The sequence below is a fragment of the Lycium barbarum genome, chromosome 10, assembly GCF_019175385.1.
Source record: "Lycium barbarum isolate Lr01 chromosome 10, ASM1917538v2, whole genome shotgun sequence".
Lineage (NCBI taxonomy): Eukaryota > Viridiplantae > Streptophyta > Magnoliopsida > Solanales > Solanaceae > Lycium > Lycium barbarum.
In genome coordinates, this window is record NC_083346.1 from 113,170,041 (window position 1) to 113,193,182 (window position 23,142).

General features: G+C 37.7%; 1 protein-coding gene and 1 long non-coding RNA gene across 2 annotated transcripts; both read right to left on the minus strand.

Moving 5' to 3' along the window:
* Nucleotides 1–5,493: 5,493 nt before the first annotated feature.
* LOC132613331 (uncharacterized) lies at nt 5,494–6,546 on the minus strand. Its single transcript, XM_060327348.1, has one exon. It carries the CDS (start codon nt 6,544–6,546, stop codon nt 5,494–5,496), a length of 1,053 nt encoding a protein of 350 aa, XP_060183331.1.
* A 12,201-nt stretch (nt 6,547–18,747) lies between these two features.
* Nucleotides 18,748–22,831, minus strand: LOC132616148 (uncharacterized). The gene is made up of 4 exons (XR_009573024.1): nt 22,639–22,831; nt 21,626–21,715; nt 20,497–20,592; nt 18,748–19,013 (listed from the first exon to the last, which is right to left on the minus strand). It is a non-coding gene; the product is annotated as an uncharacterized LOC132616148 (long non-coding RNA).
* Between the last annotated feature and the right edge of the window lie 311 nt (nt 22,832–23,142).

Here is a 23,142-nt window from a genome sequence, read left to right on the forward strand (position 1 = left end):
TGCATTATTTGTGTCCTCCAAATGAGATAATTTGTGGGCTTAAGTTTGATAGGACAATCAGCAATAAGGTGGTGCAGAGAAGCTGCAGTTAATGACAAGGGAGATGGTTGGGAAGCTGTGTTTGGTGCCATTGCTTTTTATAAGAGATCTGAACCGATTTTGATGTGCAGCGTAAGGTTTAGGATTGCTCTGATACCATGTAGAAATTCATAGTCTAGAGGACGAGAGAAAAACACATAACAAAAAAAAATGCTCTCTTCTCTTAAATTCTGATCGTTATAATACTGTTAGGGCGAGTGAAGTCATGCTCCAGTCTAATAGAACCACCAAACATCGCCATTCCGGCGCGTCTGGAAGGGCAACAACTTCCACCGTCATCTAATTCTCCCCACATGGAACCTATTAACAACAACACCACATATGCTGCTAGAATTAGTCACATCTCTGGGTTTGATCCTACTCGACCAAGATAGGATCGAGAATCAGTTCAAGCTATGCACATTACTCACAATGGTGCTCCGGCGGTACTCTTCAAAGCTACTGAATACTATGGAATCATGACAAAGGAATGCTATTTCACAATCGTTGGTAGGTTTTGTTGATACCTAATTTTCACCTCATAATGAGCGCATTTTAATTCTCAAAATTCTCGAGCCAAGACGGAATAAGGATACGCTTTCAAAATTCTACGATTCAAAAATCCTGAGAAAATTATAGAAATTGAAAAAATTGACGATTATAAGAAAATGACGAGTTATTTACTTTTATAAATATAATTTAAAGATAAGACGCGTATCCCACTCCGTGTACCTCAAAAAATTGTTAATTAAAACAACGTATGAATTATGGCTCATTTTGACCATAATTTTCACATTATTTAAATATTGCTCAGAACTATGTCAATATTGGGCTCGTATTAAAGCTTGTATTTTAAAATGACGTAATTCAAATCATGTTTTCATCAAAATGATTTTACGAAGAGTATCTAGACAAATATGTTTCGAGGAGTATGTATTTGAAATAAGTATGACGAGTCTTTATTTTGAAATAGGGGCCATTTTAAATACTTTAGAAACTTAAAGGGGGAAGAAGTTTACTAAAATAACCTCCACCCCCAAACCCATCATCTTCCACAAACAAAAATGCCAAACAACCCCTACGTACAACACCACAGCAGCAACCCAAATGATCCCTGTACGATCCTCTCATCAATTTTCAATTGTTCCAATCAAATTTTGGGGAAAATTCATAAAATCTGACTTATCCAGCTGTTGTTGTACGATTTCAGCAACATTGGCACTTTGCCCTCATTCTCAATCGTAACAGACTCTAACTTTTCATTTTTCCTTTAGTTTTGGTACGAATGCAAGGTTTATCCAGCTAAGATTTGTCCTTTGGATTTGAGTTTCAAACAAATTGGAAAGAGGGGGAAAGTTTAATTTGAAAATGGGAAATTCCCATATTGTTTAGGGAGTAAAATTTGATGCATCCTTGGGTTCTATAAATAGAAACGCTTCTTTCCAATTAAAAAAAAAAAAGAATCAACATTGGTGTTGAGACCAAAATTTTTTTTTCATGTGCCACAAAAGGGTTTTTATAATCCTAAGATTGAGAACACTCGATTTCGAGGACGTCTTCACTCAAGTATAATTTTTGAAAGTCTTTTCCGTTCGTCGGATTCGATTAAGGTGAAAGGTAAGTCGTTGTCAACTCTCGTCGCCCCCATTCGTTGTTCGACAAAAAGGTAATTCTTATTCCCATCTCTTTAATATCAGCCTCATTTTTTGTTTAGCCCAGTGTATTGTTAGTGTATGTTTAGTATTTTCAATGTTTGTCCTTATTACTGTTCAGCTTAAGATTAGTTTAATTTAGCAATAATGATTATGGTATCTGCATTAGTTTAATGGTCTGCTAATGAGATTTGGCTCTAATTTTATTGAGTTATGTTTAGTATCAATACTAGAATATAGTTGTGGATTAATGTGCTTTTGAATTCAAAGTATATACTCTTTAAATATAGTTGTGTGAGTATGCTAGCTTCTGCGTATGTTCTTCAATTAGATTACTTTAAGATTATGTAAATGTTACTTATGCCTTAGCTTAGAAATGAGGATTAAGGTATGTGTTTAAGGTGGTACACTTGTTGGGAATAGCTATTAAGTATGGCTTCGATCTAATTTGGTAAGGTTTTAGTTAATGTTGATATGAAACTCAGTGTGTGAATCAGTTGTTAAAGCCTCTCTTCCATTTTTACCATAGGTGTTCACTCAATCTACAAGTTTTAATCCTGTAGCTCCTTTATTTACAATATCTTTGTTCAAGAATGACACATAGCTGAAATGGACAATTTTGAGAACTTGGATCTTTATTACTGAATGACTTTCTTCAGTTCTTTGTGATGAAATAAAAAATTAACTTGCTTCAGACTAGAATAAGGTTGATCATACCAATAGAGAGGTTTTGAGATGCCCTCTATAGATGTTATAGAAATTTTTCTTCAGTTTGATGTTGTAAAAGCATATCATTAGGATTGGTCATGTGTATACACATAAAAATGCTAAAGTTTCTGGTTCTGTTTTAGTTCACTGAAGATCGGATTAGATAATTGCCACCTTTGGCTATTTCACTGTTATATTCCTGATATTAGAGGTGTAAAAGCTTGAGTTTGTCTACTTTTATTCTAGAACAGATCTTAGAGATTTAAAAGATGGTCTTCTAAAGTTCACAAGTTGAACATTGTTTTATTTCTTTAGACCTTTGATGTTTGTCTTCCCAGTTTAAAATTTGACATGAGGTTCATAGCTAGTCCCTAAATCCACCCGATTTGCTTTAGTTTTGGTTCTTTAAAAATTGTCTCAGATGAATGTTTGTTAAGTGTCCTTTTAAGTTCTTGGTTTGTTTAAAGATAAAAAAAGTATTGATACTCATCCTTTACCCTTTCTTGCTTTGCATGACTTGGGGATTCTCAAAATCCCAAATGCTCCTGAGATGTTGATGATTTGGGAAAGCTAGTACACTTTTGAATTCGAAGGATGTTTTTATTTTTTTGGTGAACAATTTTTTTTTATTAATCTGTCACCTACAGCCTATTACAAGACCTCTCTTTAGTTCTCTATTCCTGGACTTTCTATCTATTTCTCATTACTTTATCTATACGCATGCTCCTTTCTTATCTGCGAGGTTAGGTAAGTAGTCTATCTATCCAACTCCTCTCTTTTTTACTCTTCTTTATGCCCATGAGCCAGCTTTTCCTCATTTTGCATTCTTGTTTGAGTTGTCGCATCCATCCCTCAATTGCTGGCATTTTCAGGTCCCAGACTGCTTTGTTTTTTGCTTTCCATATCCAGTATACTAGTGCTGCCAGTGTAGCTATTGCTAGCCCCCTACACCTTCTTTCTTGTATGCTTCTTGCCACCCTTTTCCATATTCCTTGTATATCTAGTTGTTGCATCCCTGTACCAATCCACTCAAGAGTTGCTTTGAGACATTTCTTAGAGAAGTTGCACTCAAAGTATAGGTGATGTACGGTCTCCTCATGGTCTCCACACATTGTACATTGATCATCAGGGCTAATGCCAAACTGGTACAGTCGAGCCTTAGTCATTAGCCTTTGGTGCATGACTAGCCAGCTTATAAAGCTGTACTTTGGCCGGTTCTCTTTGTTCCAGACCCACCTGCCCCATTGCCATGTTTCCCTCCCTCCTATTCGCCATTTGTACCCACTGCTTATAGTGTACTTCCCTTGAGCTTTTAGCCATCCATTCTGCACAAAACCAGGACCATATATTTTTCTCATCTTGCATACCTTTTTCCAGTACCAACAATAGTCCACTGGGGGGGGGGGGGGGGTACTGCCACCATTCCTCTCCTTTTATGTATATATGGCTTATCCATTTCACCCAAAGAGTGTCAGCTTTCTGAGCGATATTCCACACATATTTTACTATCACTACCTCATTCCACTTAACACAGTCAATTATCCCCAAACCACCTTCTTGTTTGGCTCTACACACCAAGTCCTATGCCACTAGTGGAGTTTTGTTTGTGGCGGTCTTGCCATCCCATAGAAAGTTGCGACACAGTGCAGTTATTCCGTTAAGCACTTGGTTGGGGAGAATAAATATTGAGGACCAATAACTGTGTATATGCATTAGAATTGAATTGATCAGTAAAGCTCTCCCAGCGTATGAGAGGTGTCTGGTTCCCCAACATTTTATTTTTGCAGCCATCTTGTCCAGCAACATTTTGCAGCCAAGTTTGGATATCTTTTTTGCTGAGATTGGAACACCTAGGTATCGGAAAGAGAAGGACCCTTTTTGATACCCTGTCAATTCCACCAGGTCAGCTAGGCTTTGGCTTGGCATATTGGCACTAAAAATATTTGATTTGTTTACATTGGTGCATAATCCAGAAGTGTTTGAGAATGTTTTCAGACCTCTAAGCATTAGTAGCACCGACTGGAAGTCCCCTTTGCTAAACATTACTACATCATCTGCAAAGCAAAGGTGGTTTAGCTTCATACTCTTACATTTTGTGTGGAATCCGAAACCTTCTTGTTCAGCTACTATGTTCATTATCCTTGTGAAGTACTCCATACAAATGACAAAAAGTAGAGGCGAGATTGGGTCTCCCTGCCTTAATCCCTTTTTCCTTGTATTTCCCCATAGAGTCCACCATTAATTGCTATTGTGTATTGGACCGAGGTTAGGCAGTTCATAATCCATCTTATACATTTTTGGGGGAACTCTAGAGCATGCAACATTTCTTCTACAAATCTCCATTCGACTGTGTTTTATGCCTTCTTGAGATCAATCTTAATCAAGCAGCTACTGGTGGTCTGTTTTATATTATATAATCTAATGAGTTCCTGGCATAACATTACGTTTTGGACAATTGTTCGGCCTGCCACAAAAGCACTTTGATTTGCTGAGATAATACTTGGGAGGACTAGTTTCAATCTGTTTGAGAGTACCTTTGGTATTACTTTGTAAGTTGTATTACAGCAGGCTACGGGCCTGTAGTCACCAACAGCTTCTGCGTGTTCCGATTTTGGTATAAGAGTTAATACAGTGTTATTCCACACCTTGAGTATTTTCCCTACTTCCATAAACTCTTTCACCCCTGCTATGAGATATGTGCCTACTATGCCCCAGCAGTCCTTGAAGAATTGACTCCATAGCCATCTGGTCCTGGTGCCTTGTCCCCAGCTATATCCCATAAGGCCTATTTCACCTCGAAATCTGCTACCTCCCCTATTAGCATCTCTTTGTGATCTGCTCCAAGGACAAGCCCTTTTTTAACTGTGGCACTGCAAACATGAGTTCTTTCAGCGTTTGAAGTACCTAGTAGCGCAGTATAGAAATCTACAAATGCCTTAGCTACCTCGGGAGGGTCCGTCACAATCATCCCACTGCTGTCTCTGATGTTGAACACTCTGTTCTTATTCCTCCTTACTTTCAGCATATTATGGTAAAACGCTGTATTTAAATCACCTTATGTCAACCAGTGGAGCTTACTTTTCTGTTTAAAGAATTGAATCCTTGCTTGATGTAGTTTATGGTATGTTGCTGCTGGCTGTATCTCTGCTCGAGTTAAGTATGCATTTGTAGGATTTTGCTGCAGGGCAGTTTGGCAGTCCTCCAGCTCTGCTTTTGCTTTGTCTGCCTTGATTTCTACCTCATTGAAATGTCTCTTGTTTATGCTTCTAAGGGTACCTTTCAATCTATTTAGTTTGCCCACCAGCTGGAACATTTTAGTTCCCTCAATTCTTTGTGTCCAATTCTCCCTCACTTTTTGCTGAAAGTCCAAGGCTTGACTCCATATATTAAAGTAGTAGAATCTGGGTTTTGCCCTTTGGATGGCATCATCCCAGTTTATCATTGCTGGGCAGTGATCTATAAGTCCGTCATTCCCAAAGTGAACCTCAGAGCTCGGTAGTGGAGTTAGCCAGGCTCCACTAACTAGGACCCTGTTTATTCTACTATATACCCTTTTATCATCCCCTTGTTTATTGTTCCAGGTGTAGAACGCACCTGATGACCTCAGTTCAACCAAGTAGCCGACACCCATACACCTTTTAAAATCCCTAATTTCAGCTGCTGTGACAGGACGTCCCACTCTTTCATCTCGCTTTAGTACACAGTTGAAATCCCCCATAACAGCCCAGGCCCCTAGTACTGAGCCCTGAATTTGTTCTACGTCTTGCCATAAATCCCTTCGTAACATCTGGTCATTAAAACCATACACAACTGTTATACTAAACTTGTTTCTTGTACCCGTATGCTCTACTTCACATTGCATTAATTGAGCGGTTGTTCTTAATATATTTACATTAAATATTAAGTGTTGCCACATCAACCAAATCCTCCCACCTGGAATATGGGACAGATTCGAGCTGAAAGACCAACCAGTACAAAGATTAAGAGCTGCTTGAGTAGCTTTGGCTCTCTTAAACTTTGTCTCTAGGAGCCCAAACAGACCGGCATTACTTCTATGCAGAAATAGGTTCATCTCTCTCTGCTTATCCTGTCTATTCAGGCCTCTCATATTCCAAAATCCTATTCTATCCATTTGGGGAAGGGGTACCTCCTCCCCTCCCTATACCTGAACCCATTCCTGTTTTGTCCTCGTCGGTGTTCTGCTTGTATACCTCCTGCTTCTTGGACTGTGGTGGCTCACTAATATGGTGCTCCTTACTTTTGTCCACTACTATTATTACTTGTTGCTGTTTTTCTATGTGTCCCTCTTTTTCCTCATTTTGTTCTTCTATTGGAGCAAATGAGTTCCCTGTTGGTATGAATTTCTTTTGTGGTTGTTTGATCTTTCTATGTGCATTCATTGGTACTTTACCTCTGTCCCTTTCTTGCGCTTCGTCTGTTGCCTTCCCAGCTTTTTGTGGTTGCACTGGGGGTTGTTTCCTTTTTCGTTCCCATGTTTGCAGTATCCTACATTGTTGTTTGTTATGGCCAAAACTCTTACAATGCCCGCATAGGATTGGTTGCCATTCATAGTCTATTCTTTGTTCTATAATTTCACCCACTACATTCTCAAACATCACAAACTCTGGATATTTTTGGTTTATGGGAACTTCTACCAACACTCTTGCATACATCAATTTCTCCTTCATGGTTGTGGCCGAATCAACTTTTACTGGCCTTCCCACCAAACTAGCAATTTTTGTGAGGGTTGTTTTTGTCACACCCCGATCTTACTGGGGTGTGATGGGCACTCGACCCCACATTCGGAGCCGAGCGAACCCGCTGACTCTTATTACACATATAATCTTTTGAACCAATTAAGAAATAAATACATAGTAAGCTCTCCAATTTTTTTTTCTTTTTCTTTTCATAAGTAAAGTCTATAATCATGTGGGACCCGTGACATGAGACATAATAATATATCGACTGGCGAAGCCGTCTACAAAGCTGACACTCTATACCCACGACTCTGTCTGCAAAGTCTCTAACATTTATCAGACATCGTAGCACATGTACTCTGACTCGGTAGCACTCCAGGAACAAGTGGAGCTTGCCAACTCTACTGGAATATCTCCTATATTAGCTTCAACTCATCTGGGTGTACCTGCGCGGCATGAAACGCAGCCCCCGAAGAAAAGGGGGTCAGTACGAGCAATGTACTGAGGATGTAAGGCAGGAATAGTAACATAGTAAGAAATGAACGTATGAACAATAACTGCATGGAAACATAAAACATGTCATAGGATAAAAGAGTAACCTGTACATATGAGTGCCCCTGGGGGCGAATGCCATGCATGCTTGTCTGGTCGTATCATATCATGTCATGTCATGTCATGTCATAGCGCCGAACAACGTCGGCTCGCCCACATAGCGCCGAAATACGTCGGCTCACCCATATATCCCGCGTCCGGGATGATAACGCCAGCTGACAAGGTGGCAATGCAACATATGTCCCTTCCCCTTCCCCATATATCCCTTCCCCCACCCCATGTGCATATACATATGTCATATAAGCATGCAGGAGAGCCCAAAGAAAATCATGTGTCCATCGGAGTGACGTAAGGTCGGTAACCTCCGATTATATTATGGAATAGCGATGGACGTCGTGTCTCACCTTGAGGGGACAATTAATATAAGGCGAGACTATCAGTGGAGAGTGTCATCATGAGAAAACATAGAACCGGGTCATAAGGCATCGTTTCACATACTTGGAACCTTTAAAATAGTCCTTATCCATAATAGAATTGAGAAATCAAGAAATAACTTAACATTTTCATATTGTCATATTCATGGTAGGAACATATCGTCAACATATCTATCATAGACATTTTCTGATATTTGACTTCATCGTTGTCATTATAAGATCATATTCATCATCTTAGTCATAAAAGCTTCCTATCTCTTAAAACTTGGTTTTCGGAAAATATGGTCATTTTGAAGAAAAACAATTATGAACTTTAGAAAAAAACTTATACCTTGGAGTCATAGACTTATAGCTTTTGCAAGTAAAGAAGGTATATATATAAAAAAAGACATTTGATACATTACGACTTGGGGATCATGCCTTTCAAAGAAAAGGGACGAGCCTTAAAATACCTGTTCCACGTCCTATTAGCTACGCTTATGTGTCCGAGCTTGTAAGTCTACATTTAAGATAATTCACACTAATATTAGCCTTTTCATCATACACTTGTACCATAATTCAAATTATACTATTTTATATTCTGCCGAAAATCGGGCAGCATCTCCCCTGTTTATATGCCTAGCCCAAATTTTTAATTCAGCAGCCAACAACAACAACAACAATACCAACATCAAATATAATATTTCCAACTCCAAAATATCTCATAAAACAGCCCACACGCTGTTTTTCAATTTTCACAACTAATTAACTCAGTATACAATCATTTAATCACGCTTTCTTCGTAAATAAACTAGTATTAGCACAAATAGAAAGAGATTCATACCTTTCTCCCTTTAGTATTGCTTAATCTCCACTTTTCCATGCTAAATTTAGGCCACCACACACTGTTATATGATTCTTCACCAATAATTATACGCTACCTGGACTGGAATTTGGAATTTTATACCTGGTTTGGGCAAATATTTGGTGGAGAGTTGGGGAGAACTCTCCAGATTTTTGGAGAGTTTTTTTTTTTTTTTTGGGGGGGGGGGGGGGGGGGGGGGTTTCGTGGTTTTGGGCTGAAAATGAGGGGGTATCCCCCTCTTTATAATTGTTTTGGAAGCTGCCAGAAGCAGCTGGAAAAATGCTCTGCGCGTTCGCGCTTCCTTCTGGCGCGATCGCGTAGAGTTAAATAATTTCCTTCTGCGCGTTCGCGTAGGGTTAAATTTTCTGATTGGACCTTCGTTCAGTAAAATGGTCATAACTCTTGATCCCGATATCGTATGAGGGCCCACGACCTATGGTTGGAAAGCTCTTTAAATTATCTACAACTTTTATTTCTGGGGGTTTTCTCAAATTCCAAACTTATAATGCCTTTTTGCCCTTTCAAGTCAGATCATCCGAAAACGTTTCCTTAAATTGTCCTTTTGGAGGGCTTATGCCCATTTTTGGCTTATGGGGTCCTTCTTAGGACTTGCTCAACTTTCCATATACTACTCATATATATCTTAATATGTCCTTTATAAAACTTTGACATGTGGGCCCCACTTAGCTTGTAGCAACGAGGGTTTTTCGTCAATTAACATATGACCTAATTTACACCATATGGTCTCCAAATGTCATATATATGCTATTATTACCTTCTTATAACACAACCTTCATTCTAAAATTGATTTTCAGATTTTTGTTCAGCGCGTTCGCGCCACGTTGGGGCGCGTTCGCGCCACGTTGGGGCGCGTTCGCGCTGTATTGGTCTTTTGGCCCATTCTAAGCCGTCTACAGTTTTTGATAACGCAAAATTTTTTCGGGGTGTAACATCCTTCCCCCCTTAGAAACATTCGTCCTCGAATGTTCATACTAGTCTTGTAGTCTGTCCATAATCTTATTCTCGGGTACATCCCGTTATCGGTCCATTCTTCCTTTAATGCGATTATACCATAATAAGTATGTTTGTTACTCCAATATTTTGTTAATATTTCCCCCTTTATTGGAATATCGCTCAATTCTTTTATGCCTCATAAATTATTTTTAGTCCGATCTTAAAAGATGCCCTTCAATCACCCTATTTCTTTGCTGACTAGCCCCTGGATCTTATTGAACTCGTTTCTACAAAAATTCTCACTTCGAACTGCATCTATTTGTCACATCTGAGTGCGTTTAGAATCCTTGCGCTCTATTCACTTGCTTTCTCCTTATGAGTCTTACCTTACGGTGCCTTCAAGACAAATTCACACTTCGATCTGCAATCCTCACTTTCAATTTAAGCTCAATGCGTTCCTTTCATCGATTCCCTTAATGTCCATACTGAAATGTATAACGATAACGGTCGTATCACTTCCGTATAAATTTCACTTTTGTTTTAGGGCCTATACTTGTCATACCTTGGAATTCGTCGTTTCAATCTCTTCACTTACGCTTTCCTTACTTGCTTCCCCCCTTTTAGGGTCTTACTTATATCATTCGCAAATCCATTGCCTGACCTCCAATCTTGCACCCCTTGTACATCATAATCTTTTATTCTTGTGTTGTACTCAGCATTGATTTCAACGACACTCATAATCATATCTTTACTTGCCATTGATGATATTCTTACTTGATTAATGTCTTCTTTACCGTAGCGCCGGTTACTGAGACTCACATGTCCACTGATACAATCACATATGAAATATATATATATAATTACTATCAACTAGTCCACAAAATACTTCCAAACGCTATTCAAGCCTATCCTAGTTCCCGAGCTGTAATGCACTTTCTGTCTCTTCACCAATCTAGTCTGCTTCGTCTTGCGCGACTTCTTATGGTCTCCAACCATCCCATATACTCTATTTTCCCTTAGGTTACCCTAGCTTCTCATCTGCCTTTCATGTCTCAATTTATAGAATTCTTGCATACTTCCCAGGGGGTCACCCATCATGAAATTGCTCCCACCTGAGCACGCTTAACCTCGAAACTTCACTGGAATTCGGTGCCTTAATACTGATATTTTCGCGTCCGCTTCCTCACATGACCTTTATTACATGTTCTGAAGCAAACTGAAGTCTTACAGGCTCCGGGACATTTTCGTAACACGTCTTTTCTTTTGCAATTACTATTTTACACTTTTTGATTCCCAATGTTCACCTTTCACTTACGTGCATAATTATCTTTCGTCCTTGATTCCCAGATTCCTGATGGTAACAATTATACTTCCGTCGCCGTTATTTATGCATATCCGATTATCAGCCAGTTCGGACTTCCACTCACTATCCTTACCTAGTAATCCACAGCAAAACTAATCGTCGACTTTTCCTGAATCCTCTAACAGACCTTGTTCCTACTAAACCTCAAATGTTATCCATTCTAGCCCTTCGGACTACTAATCGTCTTTCTCACATTTGTTTCTTCATGCCATGTCCAAATCCGTGGCTTCTCTAAACAACACATCTCACTTATTGTCTGTTTACGATGTTTCCTTTCCACGCTTTTTCCTATTAAACATACCCAGCAATTCTGACAGAATCTCCTTTACCATTCTTATTATTTACAGTCTGTATGCAGCAGATATCGACAAGACCTCATAGAACATACGGCTATATAACACGTTCTAGCTATCCAGAGCTTCCAGTTCCAGAACAAATGTCGATACTTACCCCTGTGGCTTTCCATATCGCCATTCACTTTCTTCCGTCGTATATAAGGCTTATGTTAGGAATTTCCATTTTCCTATGACTAGGCTCTATCGCACGATCTTAAGACAAAAAGAAGGTCAACAATCCCTAGATGCCCCGCAACCTCCTGCTTATAAATGTGGCCGGCTTCACACCCATAAACAGGACTCTACTGGACACGACTTTGCAGGCAACCCCTTAGACCGACCTGCTCTGATACCACTTTGTCACACCCCGATCTTACTGGGGTGTGATGGGCACTCGACCCCACATTCGGAGCCGAGCGAACCCGCTGACTCTTATTACACATATAATCTTTTGAACCAATTAAGAAATAAATACATAGTAAGCTCTCCAATTTTTTTTTCTTTTTCTTTTCATAAGTAAAGTCTATAATCATGTGGGACCCGTGACATGAGACATAATAATATATCGACCCGCGAAGCCGTCTACAAAGCTGACACTCTATACCCACGACTCTGTCTGCAAAGTCTCTAACATTTATCAGACATCGTAGCACATGTACTCTGACTCGGTAGCACTCCAGGAACAAGTGGAGCTTGCCAACTCTACTGGAATATCTCCTATATTAGCTTCAACTCATCTGGGTGTACCTGCGCGGCATAAAACGCAGCCCCCGAAGAAAAGGGGGTCAGTACGAGCAATGTACTGAGGATGTAAGGCAGGAATAGTAACATAGTAAGAAATGAACGTATGAACAATAACTGCATGGAAACATAGAACATGTCATAGGATAAAAGAGTAACCTGTACATATGAGTGCCCCTGGGGGCGAATGCCATGCATGCTTGTCTGGTCGTATCATATCATGTCATGTCGTATCATATCATGTCATGTCATGTCATAGCGCCGAACAACATCGGCTCGCCCACATAGCGCCGAAATACGTCGGCTCACCCATATATCCCGCGTCCGGGCATCCCGTGTCCGGGATGATAACGCCAGCTGACCAGGTGGCAATGCAACATATGTCCCTTCCCCTTCCCCATATATCCCTTCCCCCACCCCATGTGCATATACATATCTCATATACATATGTCATATAAGCATGTAGGAGAGCCCAAAGAAAATCATGTGTCCATCGGAGTGACGTAAGGTCGGTAACCTCCGATTATATTATGGAATAGCGATGGACGTCGTGTCTCACCTTGAAGGGACAATTAATATAAGGCGAGACTATCAATGGAGAGTGTCATCATGAGAAAACATAGAACCGGGTCATAAGGCATCGTTTCACATACTTGGAACCTTTAAAATAGTTCTTATCCATAATAGAATTGAGAAATCAAGAAATAACTTAACATTTTCATATTGTCATATTCATGGTAGGAACATATCGTCAACATATCTATCATAGACATTTTCTGATATTTGACTTCATCGTTGTCATTATAAGATCATATTCATCATCTTAGTCATAAAAGCTTCCTATCTCTTAAAACTTGGTTTTCGGAAAATATGGTCATTTTGAAGAAAAACAATTATGAACTTTAGAAAAAAACTTATACCTTGGAGTCATAGACTTATAGCTTTTGCAAGTAAAGAAGGTATATATATAAAAAAAAAAGACATTTGAGACATTACGACTTGGGGATCATGCCTTTCAAAGAAAAAGGACGAGCCTTAACATACCTGTTGCACGTCCTATTAGCTACGCTTATGTGTCCGAGCTTGTAAGTCTACATTTAAGATAATTCACACTAATATTAGCCTTTTCATCATACACTTGTACCATAATTCAAATTATACTATTTTATATTCTGCCAAAAATCGGGCAGCATCTCCCCTGTTTATATGCCTAGCCCAAATTTTTAATTCAGCAGCCAACAACAACAACAACAATACCAACATCAAATATAATATTTCGAACTCCAAAATATCTCATAAAACAGCCCACACGCTGTTTTTCAATTTTCACAACTAATTAACTCAGTATACAATCATTTAATCACGCTTTCTTCGTAAATAAACTAGTATTAGCACAAATAGAAAGAGATTCATACCTTTCTCCCTTTAGTATAGCTTAATCTCCACTTTTCCATGCTAAATTTAGGCCACCACACACTGTTATATGATTCTTCACCAATAATTATACGCTACCCGGACTGGAATTTGGAATTTTATACCTGGTTTGGGCAAAAATTTGGTGGAGAGTTGGGGAGAACTCTCCAGATTTTTGGAGAGTTTTTTTTTTTGGGGGGGGGGGGGGGGGGGGGGGTTTCGTGGTTTTGGGCTGAAAATGAGGGGGTATCCCCCTCTTTATAATTGTTTTGGAAGCTGCCAGAAGCAGCTGGAAAAATGCTCTGCGCGTTCGCGCTTCCTTCTGGCGCGATCGCGTAGAGTTAAATAATTTCCTTCTGCGCGTTCGCGCCCCCTGTGGGCGCGTTCGCGCAGGGTTAAATTTTCTGACTGGACCTTCGTTCAGTAAAATGGTCATAACTCTTGATCCCGATATCGTATGAGGGCCCACGACCTATGGTTGGAAAGCTCTTTATATTATCTGCAACTTTTATTTCTGGGGGTTTTCCCAAATTCCAAACTTATAATGCCTTTTTTCCCTTTCAAGTCAGATCATCCGAAAACGTTTCCTTAAATCGTCCTTTTGGAGGGCTTATGCCCATTTTTGGCTTATGGGTCCTTCTTAGGACTTGCTCAACTTTCCATATACTACTTGTATTTATCTTCATATGTCCTTTATAAAACTTTGACATGTGGGCCCCACTTAGCTTGTAGCAACGAGGGTTTTTCGTCAATTAACTTATGACCTAATTTACACCATATGGTCTCCAAATGTCATATATATGCTATTATTACCTTCTTATAACACAATCTTCATTATGAAATTGATTTTCAGATTTTTGTTCAGCGCGTTCGCGTTGTATTGGCCCTTTGGCCCATTCTAAGCCGTCTACAGTTTTTGATAACGCAAAATTTTTCCGGGGTGTAACAGTTTTCCCCTAATATTTTAGGTCAAGCCCTATAAGACGAATCCATATTGGGACCTTCTCAATCATTATTTTGCTCATATCCATACCTGGTTGCCATGGTTTGATCACCATTGGTTTCCTGTCAAAAGTTTGCATACCTCCTTCTACTGCTTTTTTCCTGCTTTCCATGCTATGAAATCGAACTATAAACACCCCTTTGTTGATTTGTGCAACCCTGTCTACCCTCAACATTCCCTATATTCATTTGAAGTAGCCTTCAATCACAATTGGGAGGGGGGGTTCGACCCGAGCACGATGCAGACAACTGCTGTGTGCCAAAACTCTATCTCCTCTTTCACATCCTCCATGGTAATTTTCACTGCTGAGGTAGGTGATTCCCCTCCATCTAAGTCAAATCCCTTGGATGGTGTTGGTGTTCCCACCACATTACTCCATGATTTTGGGGAATTTAGGTCTAGGGTTTGATTCATACCTGGGCCTTTTCTACCCCCACTATCTACTATATCTGCCTATGATTCTGGCCTTTCTCCGATTGGTGCGTTTCCCTTCTACTTTGATTTTGAGTCGTTGCCAATGGTGATACCCACGTCATCCCCGCCTCTGGAGATTGTTGGAGTTGTAGTGGTACGATTCCTTGTAGCACGTTCATACTACGAGTTTTATTTGCATCTTCCATTTGTGGGATCCCCTTTTTCGTCATCTCCACCGGTTTATTTACTACACCGCCTTGCCCTCTCCCTCTAGCTTTCGCTTTTCTCTCCATTTCAATGGTAGCTGAGAGAATCGCACATTCTAGAGAGAGAAAAATAATTTGAAGGATGTTTACTGCATGATTATATGAGCTAAGTTAATTGCCTATTACTTCCTTGAACTATATGTTGCTATTATTTGTTGTTACTTCGTTATACTTAGTGGATATTGTCACTAGTTCACTAAATGTCCCTTGTTATTACTTGGCTACTGTTTAAGCTCAAACAAGCACTTAATAAAGCTTGCTATAACTAGGATAGGAACTACTGACATATTACTGTTCTGCAGAGTTTCTTACATCAGTGTTTTGAAATTGTGATGGTTTATTTTTCCTTTGTATGTCATTGCCCTATGCTGGTTTTATCCTAGCTGTTTTTTTTTCTTTTTTTTTTTTTCAGAAAAAACATATAGCTAGCACTATGTTTGAGTTTCTATTTACTTAAATTGTATGTTGATATTATCTGCTGGCAGTAAGTCTTCTTAAAGAGTTTGTTAGCCAAGATTACACCTATTTGTTTGTTTGTTTTCACTTGATCAGAATCATGGTATGTGTCTTGCAGCTCATTCCTGATCTCTTATGTCTATGTGCCTTTGCTTATCTTATCTACATAATGCTTGTCTGGTTGAATACTGTCTTGGACTATGTTGCATCTCCCTATGTTGTGTTTTGTTTGGCCCATATAGCTCTGATTGCATTCTATCCCCATATATGTTGTTTCATCCTTGTATAGGTCATATTAAGCTTGTCTTGGTTTTTGTTTGTTGGAATATTATATCTGCCTATTGTCCCTTTATCTATGCTACTTGATGTTCGGCCAAAAATGCATATATTTACTCATTATTTGCCTCACATTTTAATACTTTTAATCATTTTTTGAGTATTGATTATAATGATTTGTACTAATATTATATTTTTACTATGCAGGAATAAAGTGGTGAGAAATAAAAAGATTTTGAGCAAAACCGAATGAATAGTGGGAAGTTGTAAATTTTGGAGGAAGTGCGTGGAATTGAAATTACAAAACCAAAAAAAGCATGGGAGACAAGGAAAGGGGACATAATGATTACCTAATGATTGTTTAATCATTTGGGGAAAACATGCAAAAGAAGGAAAGAAAGAATTAAAGAGGCAAAGAGCAATGGAAAAAAAACGTATTCGTTGCCATTTGGACGGATCCGAATTTGTTTCGGACCAAAAAAAAAAGTTCTCCTAACTTGTTTTGGACTCAGTTATTTTGTTTGGGCTTTTTCCTACACTTATAGATATTTCATAAGCCACAATTCTTAGACTTCTTTGGCATAAACACCAGTTTGGATCCTAGGGTTCCTATGTATATTTTCTTTCTTTTATTCAAACCTTTTTTATGGGAATTTCTTGGTGACAATTGAGATTGAAACTCTTGTTGTGCTTATTTATTGATCGACATTATTTTTAATCAAGTAAGTCATTGTTATTTAATTATTCTTGTTCTTCAACGTTTCTCAAGGGAGTAGCTAACCCTAAGACTCGCCTATTTACTTTGTTTGAAACTCGGAAGAGCAAGAACGGGGTTGGGATAGGATAATTAACATGAATTTGGGGCATTAACCCTCATCTAACGGAAATTGACCTAGGAATAGGAGATACCACTTGTAGCCATTGTCGGGTGTTCTTAATGCTCCTAATTGCTTTAGGGATATTCAATTAGGTAGTCTAGTTAATCTTCGGGAGATTTATTTAGAGTCGTTATCCGAGGCTAATTAACATAATATTACCATTATCTGTAATTCGTGAAATATATTGGATCGTTACTTGAGAAATGGATTCCTTTATTCCATTCTTGTGGCCATTGATCAATTTACTTGCTTTCTAGATTAGATTTTATATTTTCGTATTTTATCAAAACCATATTTAAAAACCACTATTAATGCGTTCGGCCTAGCTGTTGTTGGTGCTTATTCTTAATCTGCTTAAACGTCTACATGTTTTTCTCTGTGGGATTCGACCCCAACTTTGTTGGGTTACTATATTTGACAACGTCTGCGTTATACCATAAATATGTGTAATTTGAGCGTATCATTACTACACTTAAATGGAAACATATGGTGCACTTGGTTATTGCTTTTGCAAAGTAGGGGCTGCCTCTGTCTGATTTATGAGTAAATGTGTTGTTGAGCTGTGGATACTTGTTTGTTGTTGATCTTGAAAGACATCAAAGGCTGTTTTTGACTAAGGCAATTGATAGGCTGTGTCATTCTCTTTTAGTGATAGAACAAGTCATTACATTTGTCTATTGTACTTTGCTAAAGTCAGTTATGACTTGAATGTTGGCTACACTTGAAGGATTACTCTGAACATTTGTCTAGTCTGAGAAACCATAGTTATGTTGTTGTTCTTAGTGCTGCATTTTTTAAAGTAAACAGGCCACTCCATTTGAGCTGGACTTTCGCTGAACTGTTGTTGTTCTTGGTGCTTTTTTATGAGAAGTGTTGTTACTCTTTAAGGCAAATATAGGGATTGGTTCAACCTCCTCCAATAGCATGCCATGCTTGGGGTTCTAGAATCCCTTTGATCTTATGCGGCACTGGAAACAAGAGAGTGCTAACCCCCTTAGTTGTCTCACTTTTAGTTCTTGATGTCTTATGTTTTTCATGCCCAGTCTAATGATTATGATCAGAAATCTGATCATTGCTGTTTACTGCTAGCTTGAGACAGAGATGGCAGTACATTATTATTATTTTTTTTCTGATTGAAAGAACAAAATCTGCACTTGATCAGGAAAAGATGTTGTTCTTGAACTCACTACTAAAAAAACAGCGTTTAGTGACGGACGTATTCTGTCGCTAATCAGCATATATCTGTTGCTAAACATGTGTTGCGACGGATTAGCGACGGAATATCGTCTGTTACGATTTTGCGCGTTGCTAACCTATTAGCGACGGAAAAATGAAATCCGTAGCAAACTTAGCGACAGAGTATCGACGTATGAGATCTGTTCCACATTATAGCAACAGATTATTTTGTTGCTATTGTTATGAATTCCGTGACTAATTTCATATTTCATTTCGTCGTTTTAGTAAATTAGCGATGAAAACCATTGTTGCTAATCCGTCGCAAAATATTGAATTATTTGTGCCTGCATTTAGCGACAATCTGTAGCCTACTGTTTTCCCTCTAGCAACGACCAAAATCCGTCGCAAATCTGTCACAAATATTTTTCTTTCGATTTTTTTTTTAAATACACCTGTTGAAACATACTAAATACAAAGTAATAAATACCCTTAAAAATAATTGACATTCACATAAAATAATATTTATAAAAAAGATTCAAAATAGATAGCGGAATCCTAATCGTTAAGTCCAAAACACCGACAACACCAAGCTATCAACTACCAAAAGAACCCACACATCCATCAAGTATTGTTAGTGCATAATTTTGTGCTTGAGATCCAAGACCATATATTCTTCTCTTCCTTGTTCCCCCAGCAACTTCGTAATATGCTTCACATTGATCAATATCAAACTGAGACTGTGATTTTTCCCGTAATACTTCTTGATATCTTTCCTGTAATAAGTAGTGAAATTAAAACATCAAGAATACTAATCATTCAATTTTTACCAAATAAAAAGAGAAATGAATTCCAAAGATAAGGGAGCAGATATTTATCCATTTTTCGTTGGAATTGAAGTCTCACGATGACCAACGAAAAAGAGTTTCATACAACTTGGATATAAATGATCATATACACTGTCTCATAGTCAAGTAGCAGAACATGAAAACAAAGACAATTAGAGTTCCTAAACAACGAATGTAGTATCATGTTCAAAATATGAAAAATAATTAAAGTAAGCATATGAGTATCAACATGAGGCAGCTCTTTCCAACAAACTTAGACTAGTAGTTTTTGACCTTTGAACTTGCTCAAGTATAACAATTTTATCTCCAGCCCAACGTCAACTATTCTGCACTGTATTGCAGTTTCAGTATTTTTGCACTGCATTTTTTGCATTTTCTGCACAGTTTTTTCAGCATTTCTGCGCAATTTTTCAGCATTTCTGCACAGTTTTTCAGCATTTCTGCACTGCGTTTCAGCATTTCTGCACGATTTTCTAAACTGCGTTTCAGTATTTTTTTAGTGTTGTGCTTCAGCAGTGATTTTTTTCTGCACTGCGTATTTGTATTTTTGCACTGCATTTTCCGCATTTCTACACAGGTTTTTCAGCATTTCTGTACTAAGTTTCAGCATTTTAGTACAGTATTTTTAGCATTTTTGCACTGCATTTCAGCATTTCTGCACAATTTTTCCAGCATTTCTGCAGTGTTTTTTTTTGCACAGCATTTCAGCAAAGTTTTTTTTTTTAAAACTTTATCACCATGTTCTCCTCCAGATGGACTTGAACATGATGATAATGCTTCCTTTTCAGTTCATCACCAACAAACTTCCTCTGTGAACTCAGGTATAGCACCCGTTCCAACCGTTTATATGCAGTAACAGAAATACAAATTCCAGCAAAAGCACACCAGTAACAACATAGAACATCAACAGCAATGCAGGTTTATATCCCATTTGTAACAAAAGCATACATATATCTGAGCAGTAACAAAAGCATACATATATCCCATTTGTAAAAATATAAAGCAGATTAAAGGAAACATATGAAAATATAGTTGCTAAAGAAAATCACCTCCAATGCATAAATATGACTGTAGTGCAGACCAGTAGTTGCCTAAATCAGGCTAGAAAAAGCATATCAAAATGTGAAATAAGGACTTTATTGGGTTGCATTCATTTCAATTCTAGGTGGTCATCAGCATATAAAATTAAGATTTCATTTGAAAATTTCAGTTATGTAATTATGTTGATAAATCGACCAATTCAAACATATCTAAAAGCTCACTGTTAACAAAATAGGAGCAGACATCTTAACAAAACTTATCCGGACAAGACATGTAAACAAAATACTAAACTCATCAGGGAAATAACCAAATTGCCAAAACTATTATCTAACAAGCAATGTCCACGGAATTTCAAGTAATGAAAGCTTACTCTTTGACGCGCGAACTAGATAGAGAAAGCCAAGTATCCAAGCTCAAGACAGATTCTCAAATCACGAAACAACTTGATTTCTCCAGACAACAACCTCTTGAGTAGCATCTCGCAAAAGAAAAAAAAGCTGTGAGTAAAAAGGTACGCCACCTAGAGGTGTGCCGTTACCACACTTGTTAATCACATAAAGTTCATTTTTCAGTAAGTAAAATATAAGCACGTGGCAAGTAAAACAGATAGAGAAAATAAATCAAATGAGGGGTAGTGAATAGCACAAACAAGCACGCTAACAACATATTAAAAATTTGTGTACGAGACAGGCGTATTTTTTGCTTTTTCACCTAATATATCTTAAACTAGATATTTCTTAATCTCGCTTAGCACGGGCCCAACAACTAAAATGGAGATAAATTTTTTGCTCATTCTTTTTTTAGCTAGGACCTTTTCTGTTCCAGTCATTTGTGCTATTTGTGTCTTATCAGTAAATAAAAAGGACAGTCTGTAATATATATGAAATAATTTATTTAATTTAGGATGTGAAAGCTTGGACTTCTATTCTTGTTGTAGGTCTTTCTTTGGTACATTGATATAGGTTTCTTTGTCGTCTCTCAGAAGAGTCTTAAATTTTTTAAAACTCTTATCCATTGCAAAGAAGAGAATTCTTTCTGAAGATTAACATTAAAACACTAATTACATCTGATAGGAACAAATAATTGATAAGAATTTGAGGAAATTACCTGCACAGTTGGTGGATTGTATCTTGATATTTTGATCCATTCTAACATTACAGACACTTGTCTACTTCAAAGAAAAATTGACCTTTCGATACCTCAGAACCTAAAATAGATACTAAAACACTTATATAGAATAGATTATAAAAAAGTAACATAGCCAATTGCATAGAGAATATTAATATCATGTATCCAACAATTGACTTATCGTTAATTTTCTTTATAGAAAGTATCAAGTTTAAGGAGGAATTGGTGTTGGCAGCTTTAAGCTCGTATTGATAATCAAGAGCTATAAAAGCAAATTCTTCCTTTCTCTTTATGTCACGGATAATTTTCATGTCTGCAGCAGAACTGACCAGGTGAAAAAAAAAGGATAAATGAGAAGGAAGCAAGTGCACCTGAAGCCAATGTGAAATCCAGATCCTTCTTTCTCCCTGCATTCTGGTATTTCTCTGATGTATAAAGGTCAATTTAGAGATATACTCCACCTATGCAGAAGAGAAGTACCAACAAATCTCAATTAAAAATGCACATATTAGAGAATATAAGTTGAAGGGCACCAACCAAGAAGCAACCTAATCACCTATAACATAGCCAAATAGTTGTCATTTTCATTCTATATGGCTATAACATACCCAAATAGTTGTCATTTTCATTTGCTAACACCATAATTAATTCTTTAGAACACTACTGATTGCATGACAAAAGCATTAGCAATATGTGTTTAATACAGTAAAACACCTCTATATTGTAATTTACTTATTGACAAGTACGTGCAAAGCTATTTTACTGTAAAACAAGTAGTCCTAGAGACATTTTCACAAATAGGTTAGTCGCAAATCAAACTTAAAAAACTATCTTTTAAGCTCTTGGTTGCTAAAGAAACAACGGGAATTAAAAGTTTCTGATACCAAGGCTTGAGGCTAACAAATTTTCAAAGATATGTACTCGAGGTCACAAGCTTTATATGTTCTTTTCTGTTCTCTCAAATTAATCAAAAAAATTGGACAACAATCATCTAATAAGAGTTTCTAGTTAACAAGATGAAAATTATACATTGTATTTAAGTCTAGACATATGAATGTAAACAATAAACACAAATTAAGAAAGAAATATCATTAAACCAATTGAGCAGACACATTTTAAGAGTGAATATGAGCAAATCCAAGTGAAACAAAACGTCAAACACCTACAAGGTAGTTAGTAACCAAATGGTACTACTTGGAATACTCCAAACTGATCTATACTTACTGGCTTCATCTAGCAATTATAGCATACCATGACTTAAAAGAAACATGAATTTAACATACAAGTGGAAGGTTCCTCCACCAATATGACACCCCAAAAAGCAAAACAAAGAAAAAAAAAACAGTAAACAGTATATATTGCGCATTTGGGATTCAAAACTTACAAAAAGTGCTAAAACGGAAAACACCTCATCAAAATTCTGAAAAAACTCATAGGTGCGCCTGTATCTCTCTTCAACAATACATATCCAGATAGCTCTCCCATTCAAAATCATCAAGATATATATGAGAGAAGGAGAGATATGAGTTATTTTCCCTGGGATGATGGTGAGACAGAGAAGAGATAGAGCAGCCAAGGTAACAGCGGCGTTGAGATCTGAAATGAAATAAATGTTTACCCTAGCATATATCTTCTTTTTTAACGCTTAGCGACGGATTAGCGACGGATTTTTTATTCCGTCGCTAAATAATACATTTAAAGATTAATATTGCGACAAATTTTTCCGTTGCGGCAAATATATATTTTTTTCGAGAAATATTAAAAGGCCTAGCGACGGAGTTTTCGTTGCTGAATCCGTCGCTACATCAAAATAAAATTTGTCGCGCCTCTTCTGTTGCTAAATCTGTAGTGAAATTTAAGGTGCCAAAATTTCGCGCTAATCATTAGT

Excerpts from the sequence above, each read along its gene's own strand:
- LOC132613331 (XM_060327348.1), bottom strand. The coding sequence starts at position 6,546 with ATGAGAGGCCTGAATAGACAGGATAAGCAGAGAGAGATGAACCTATTT.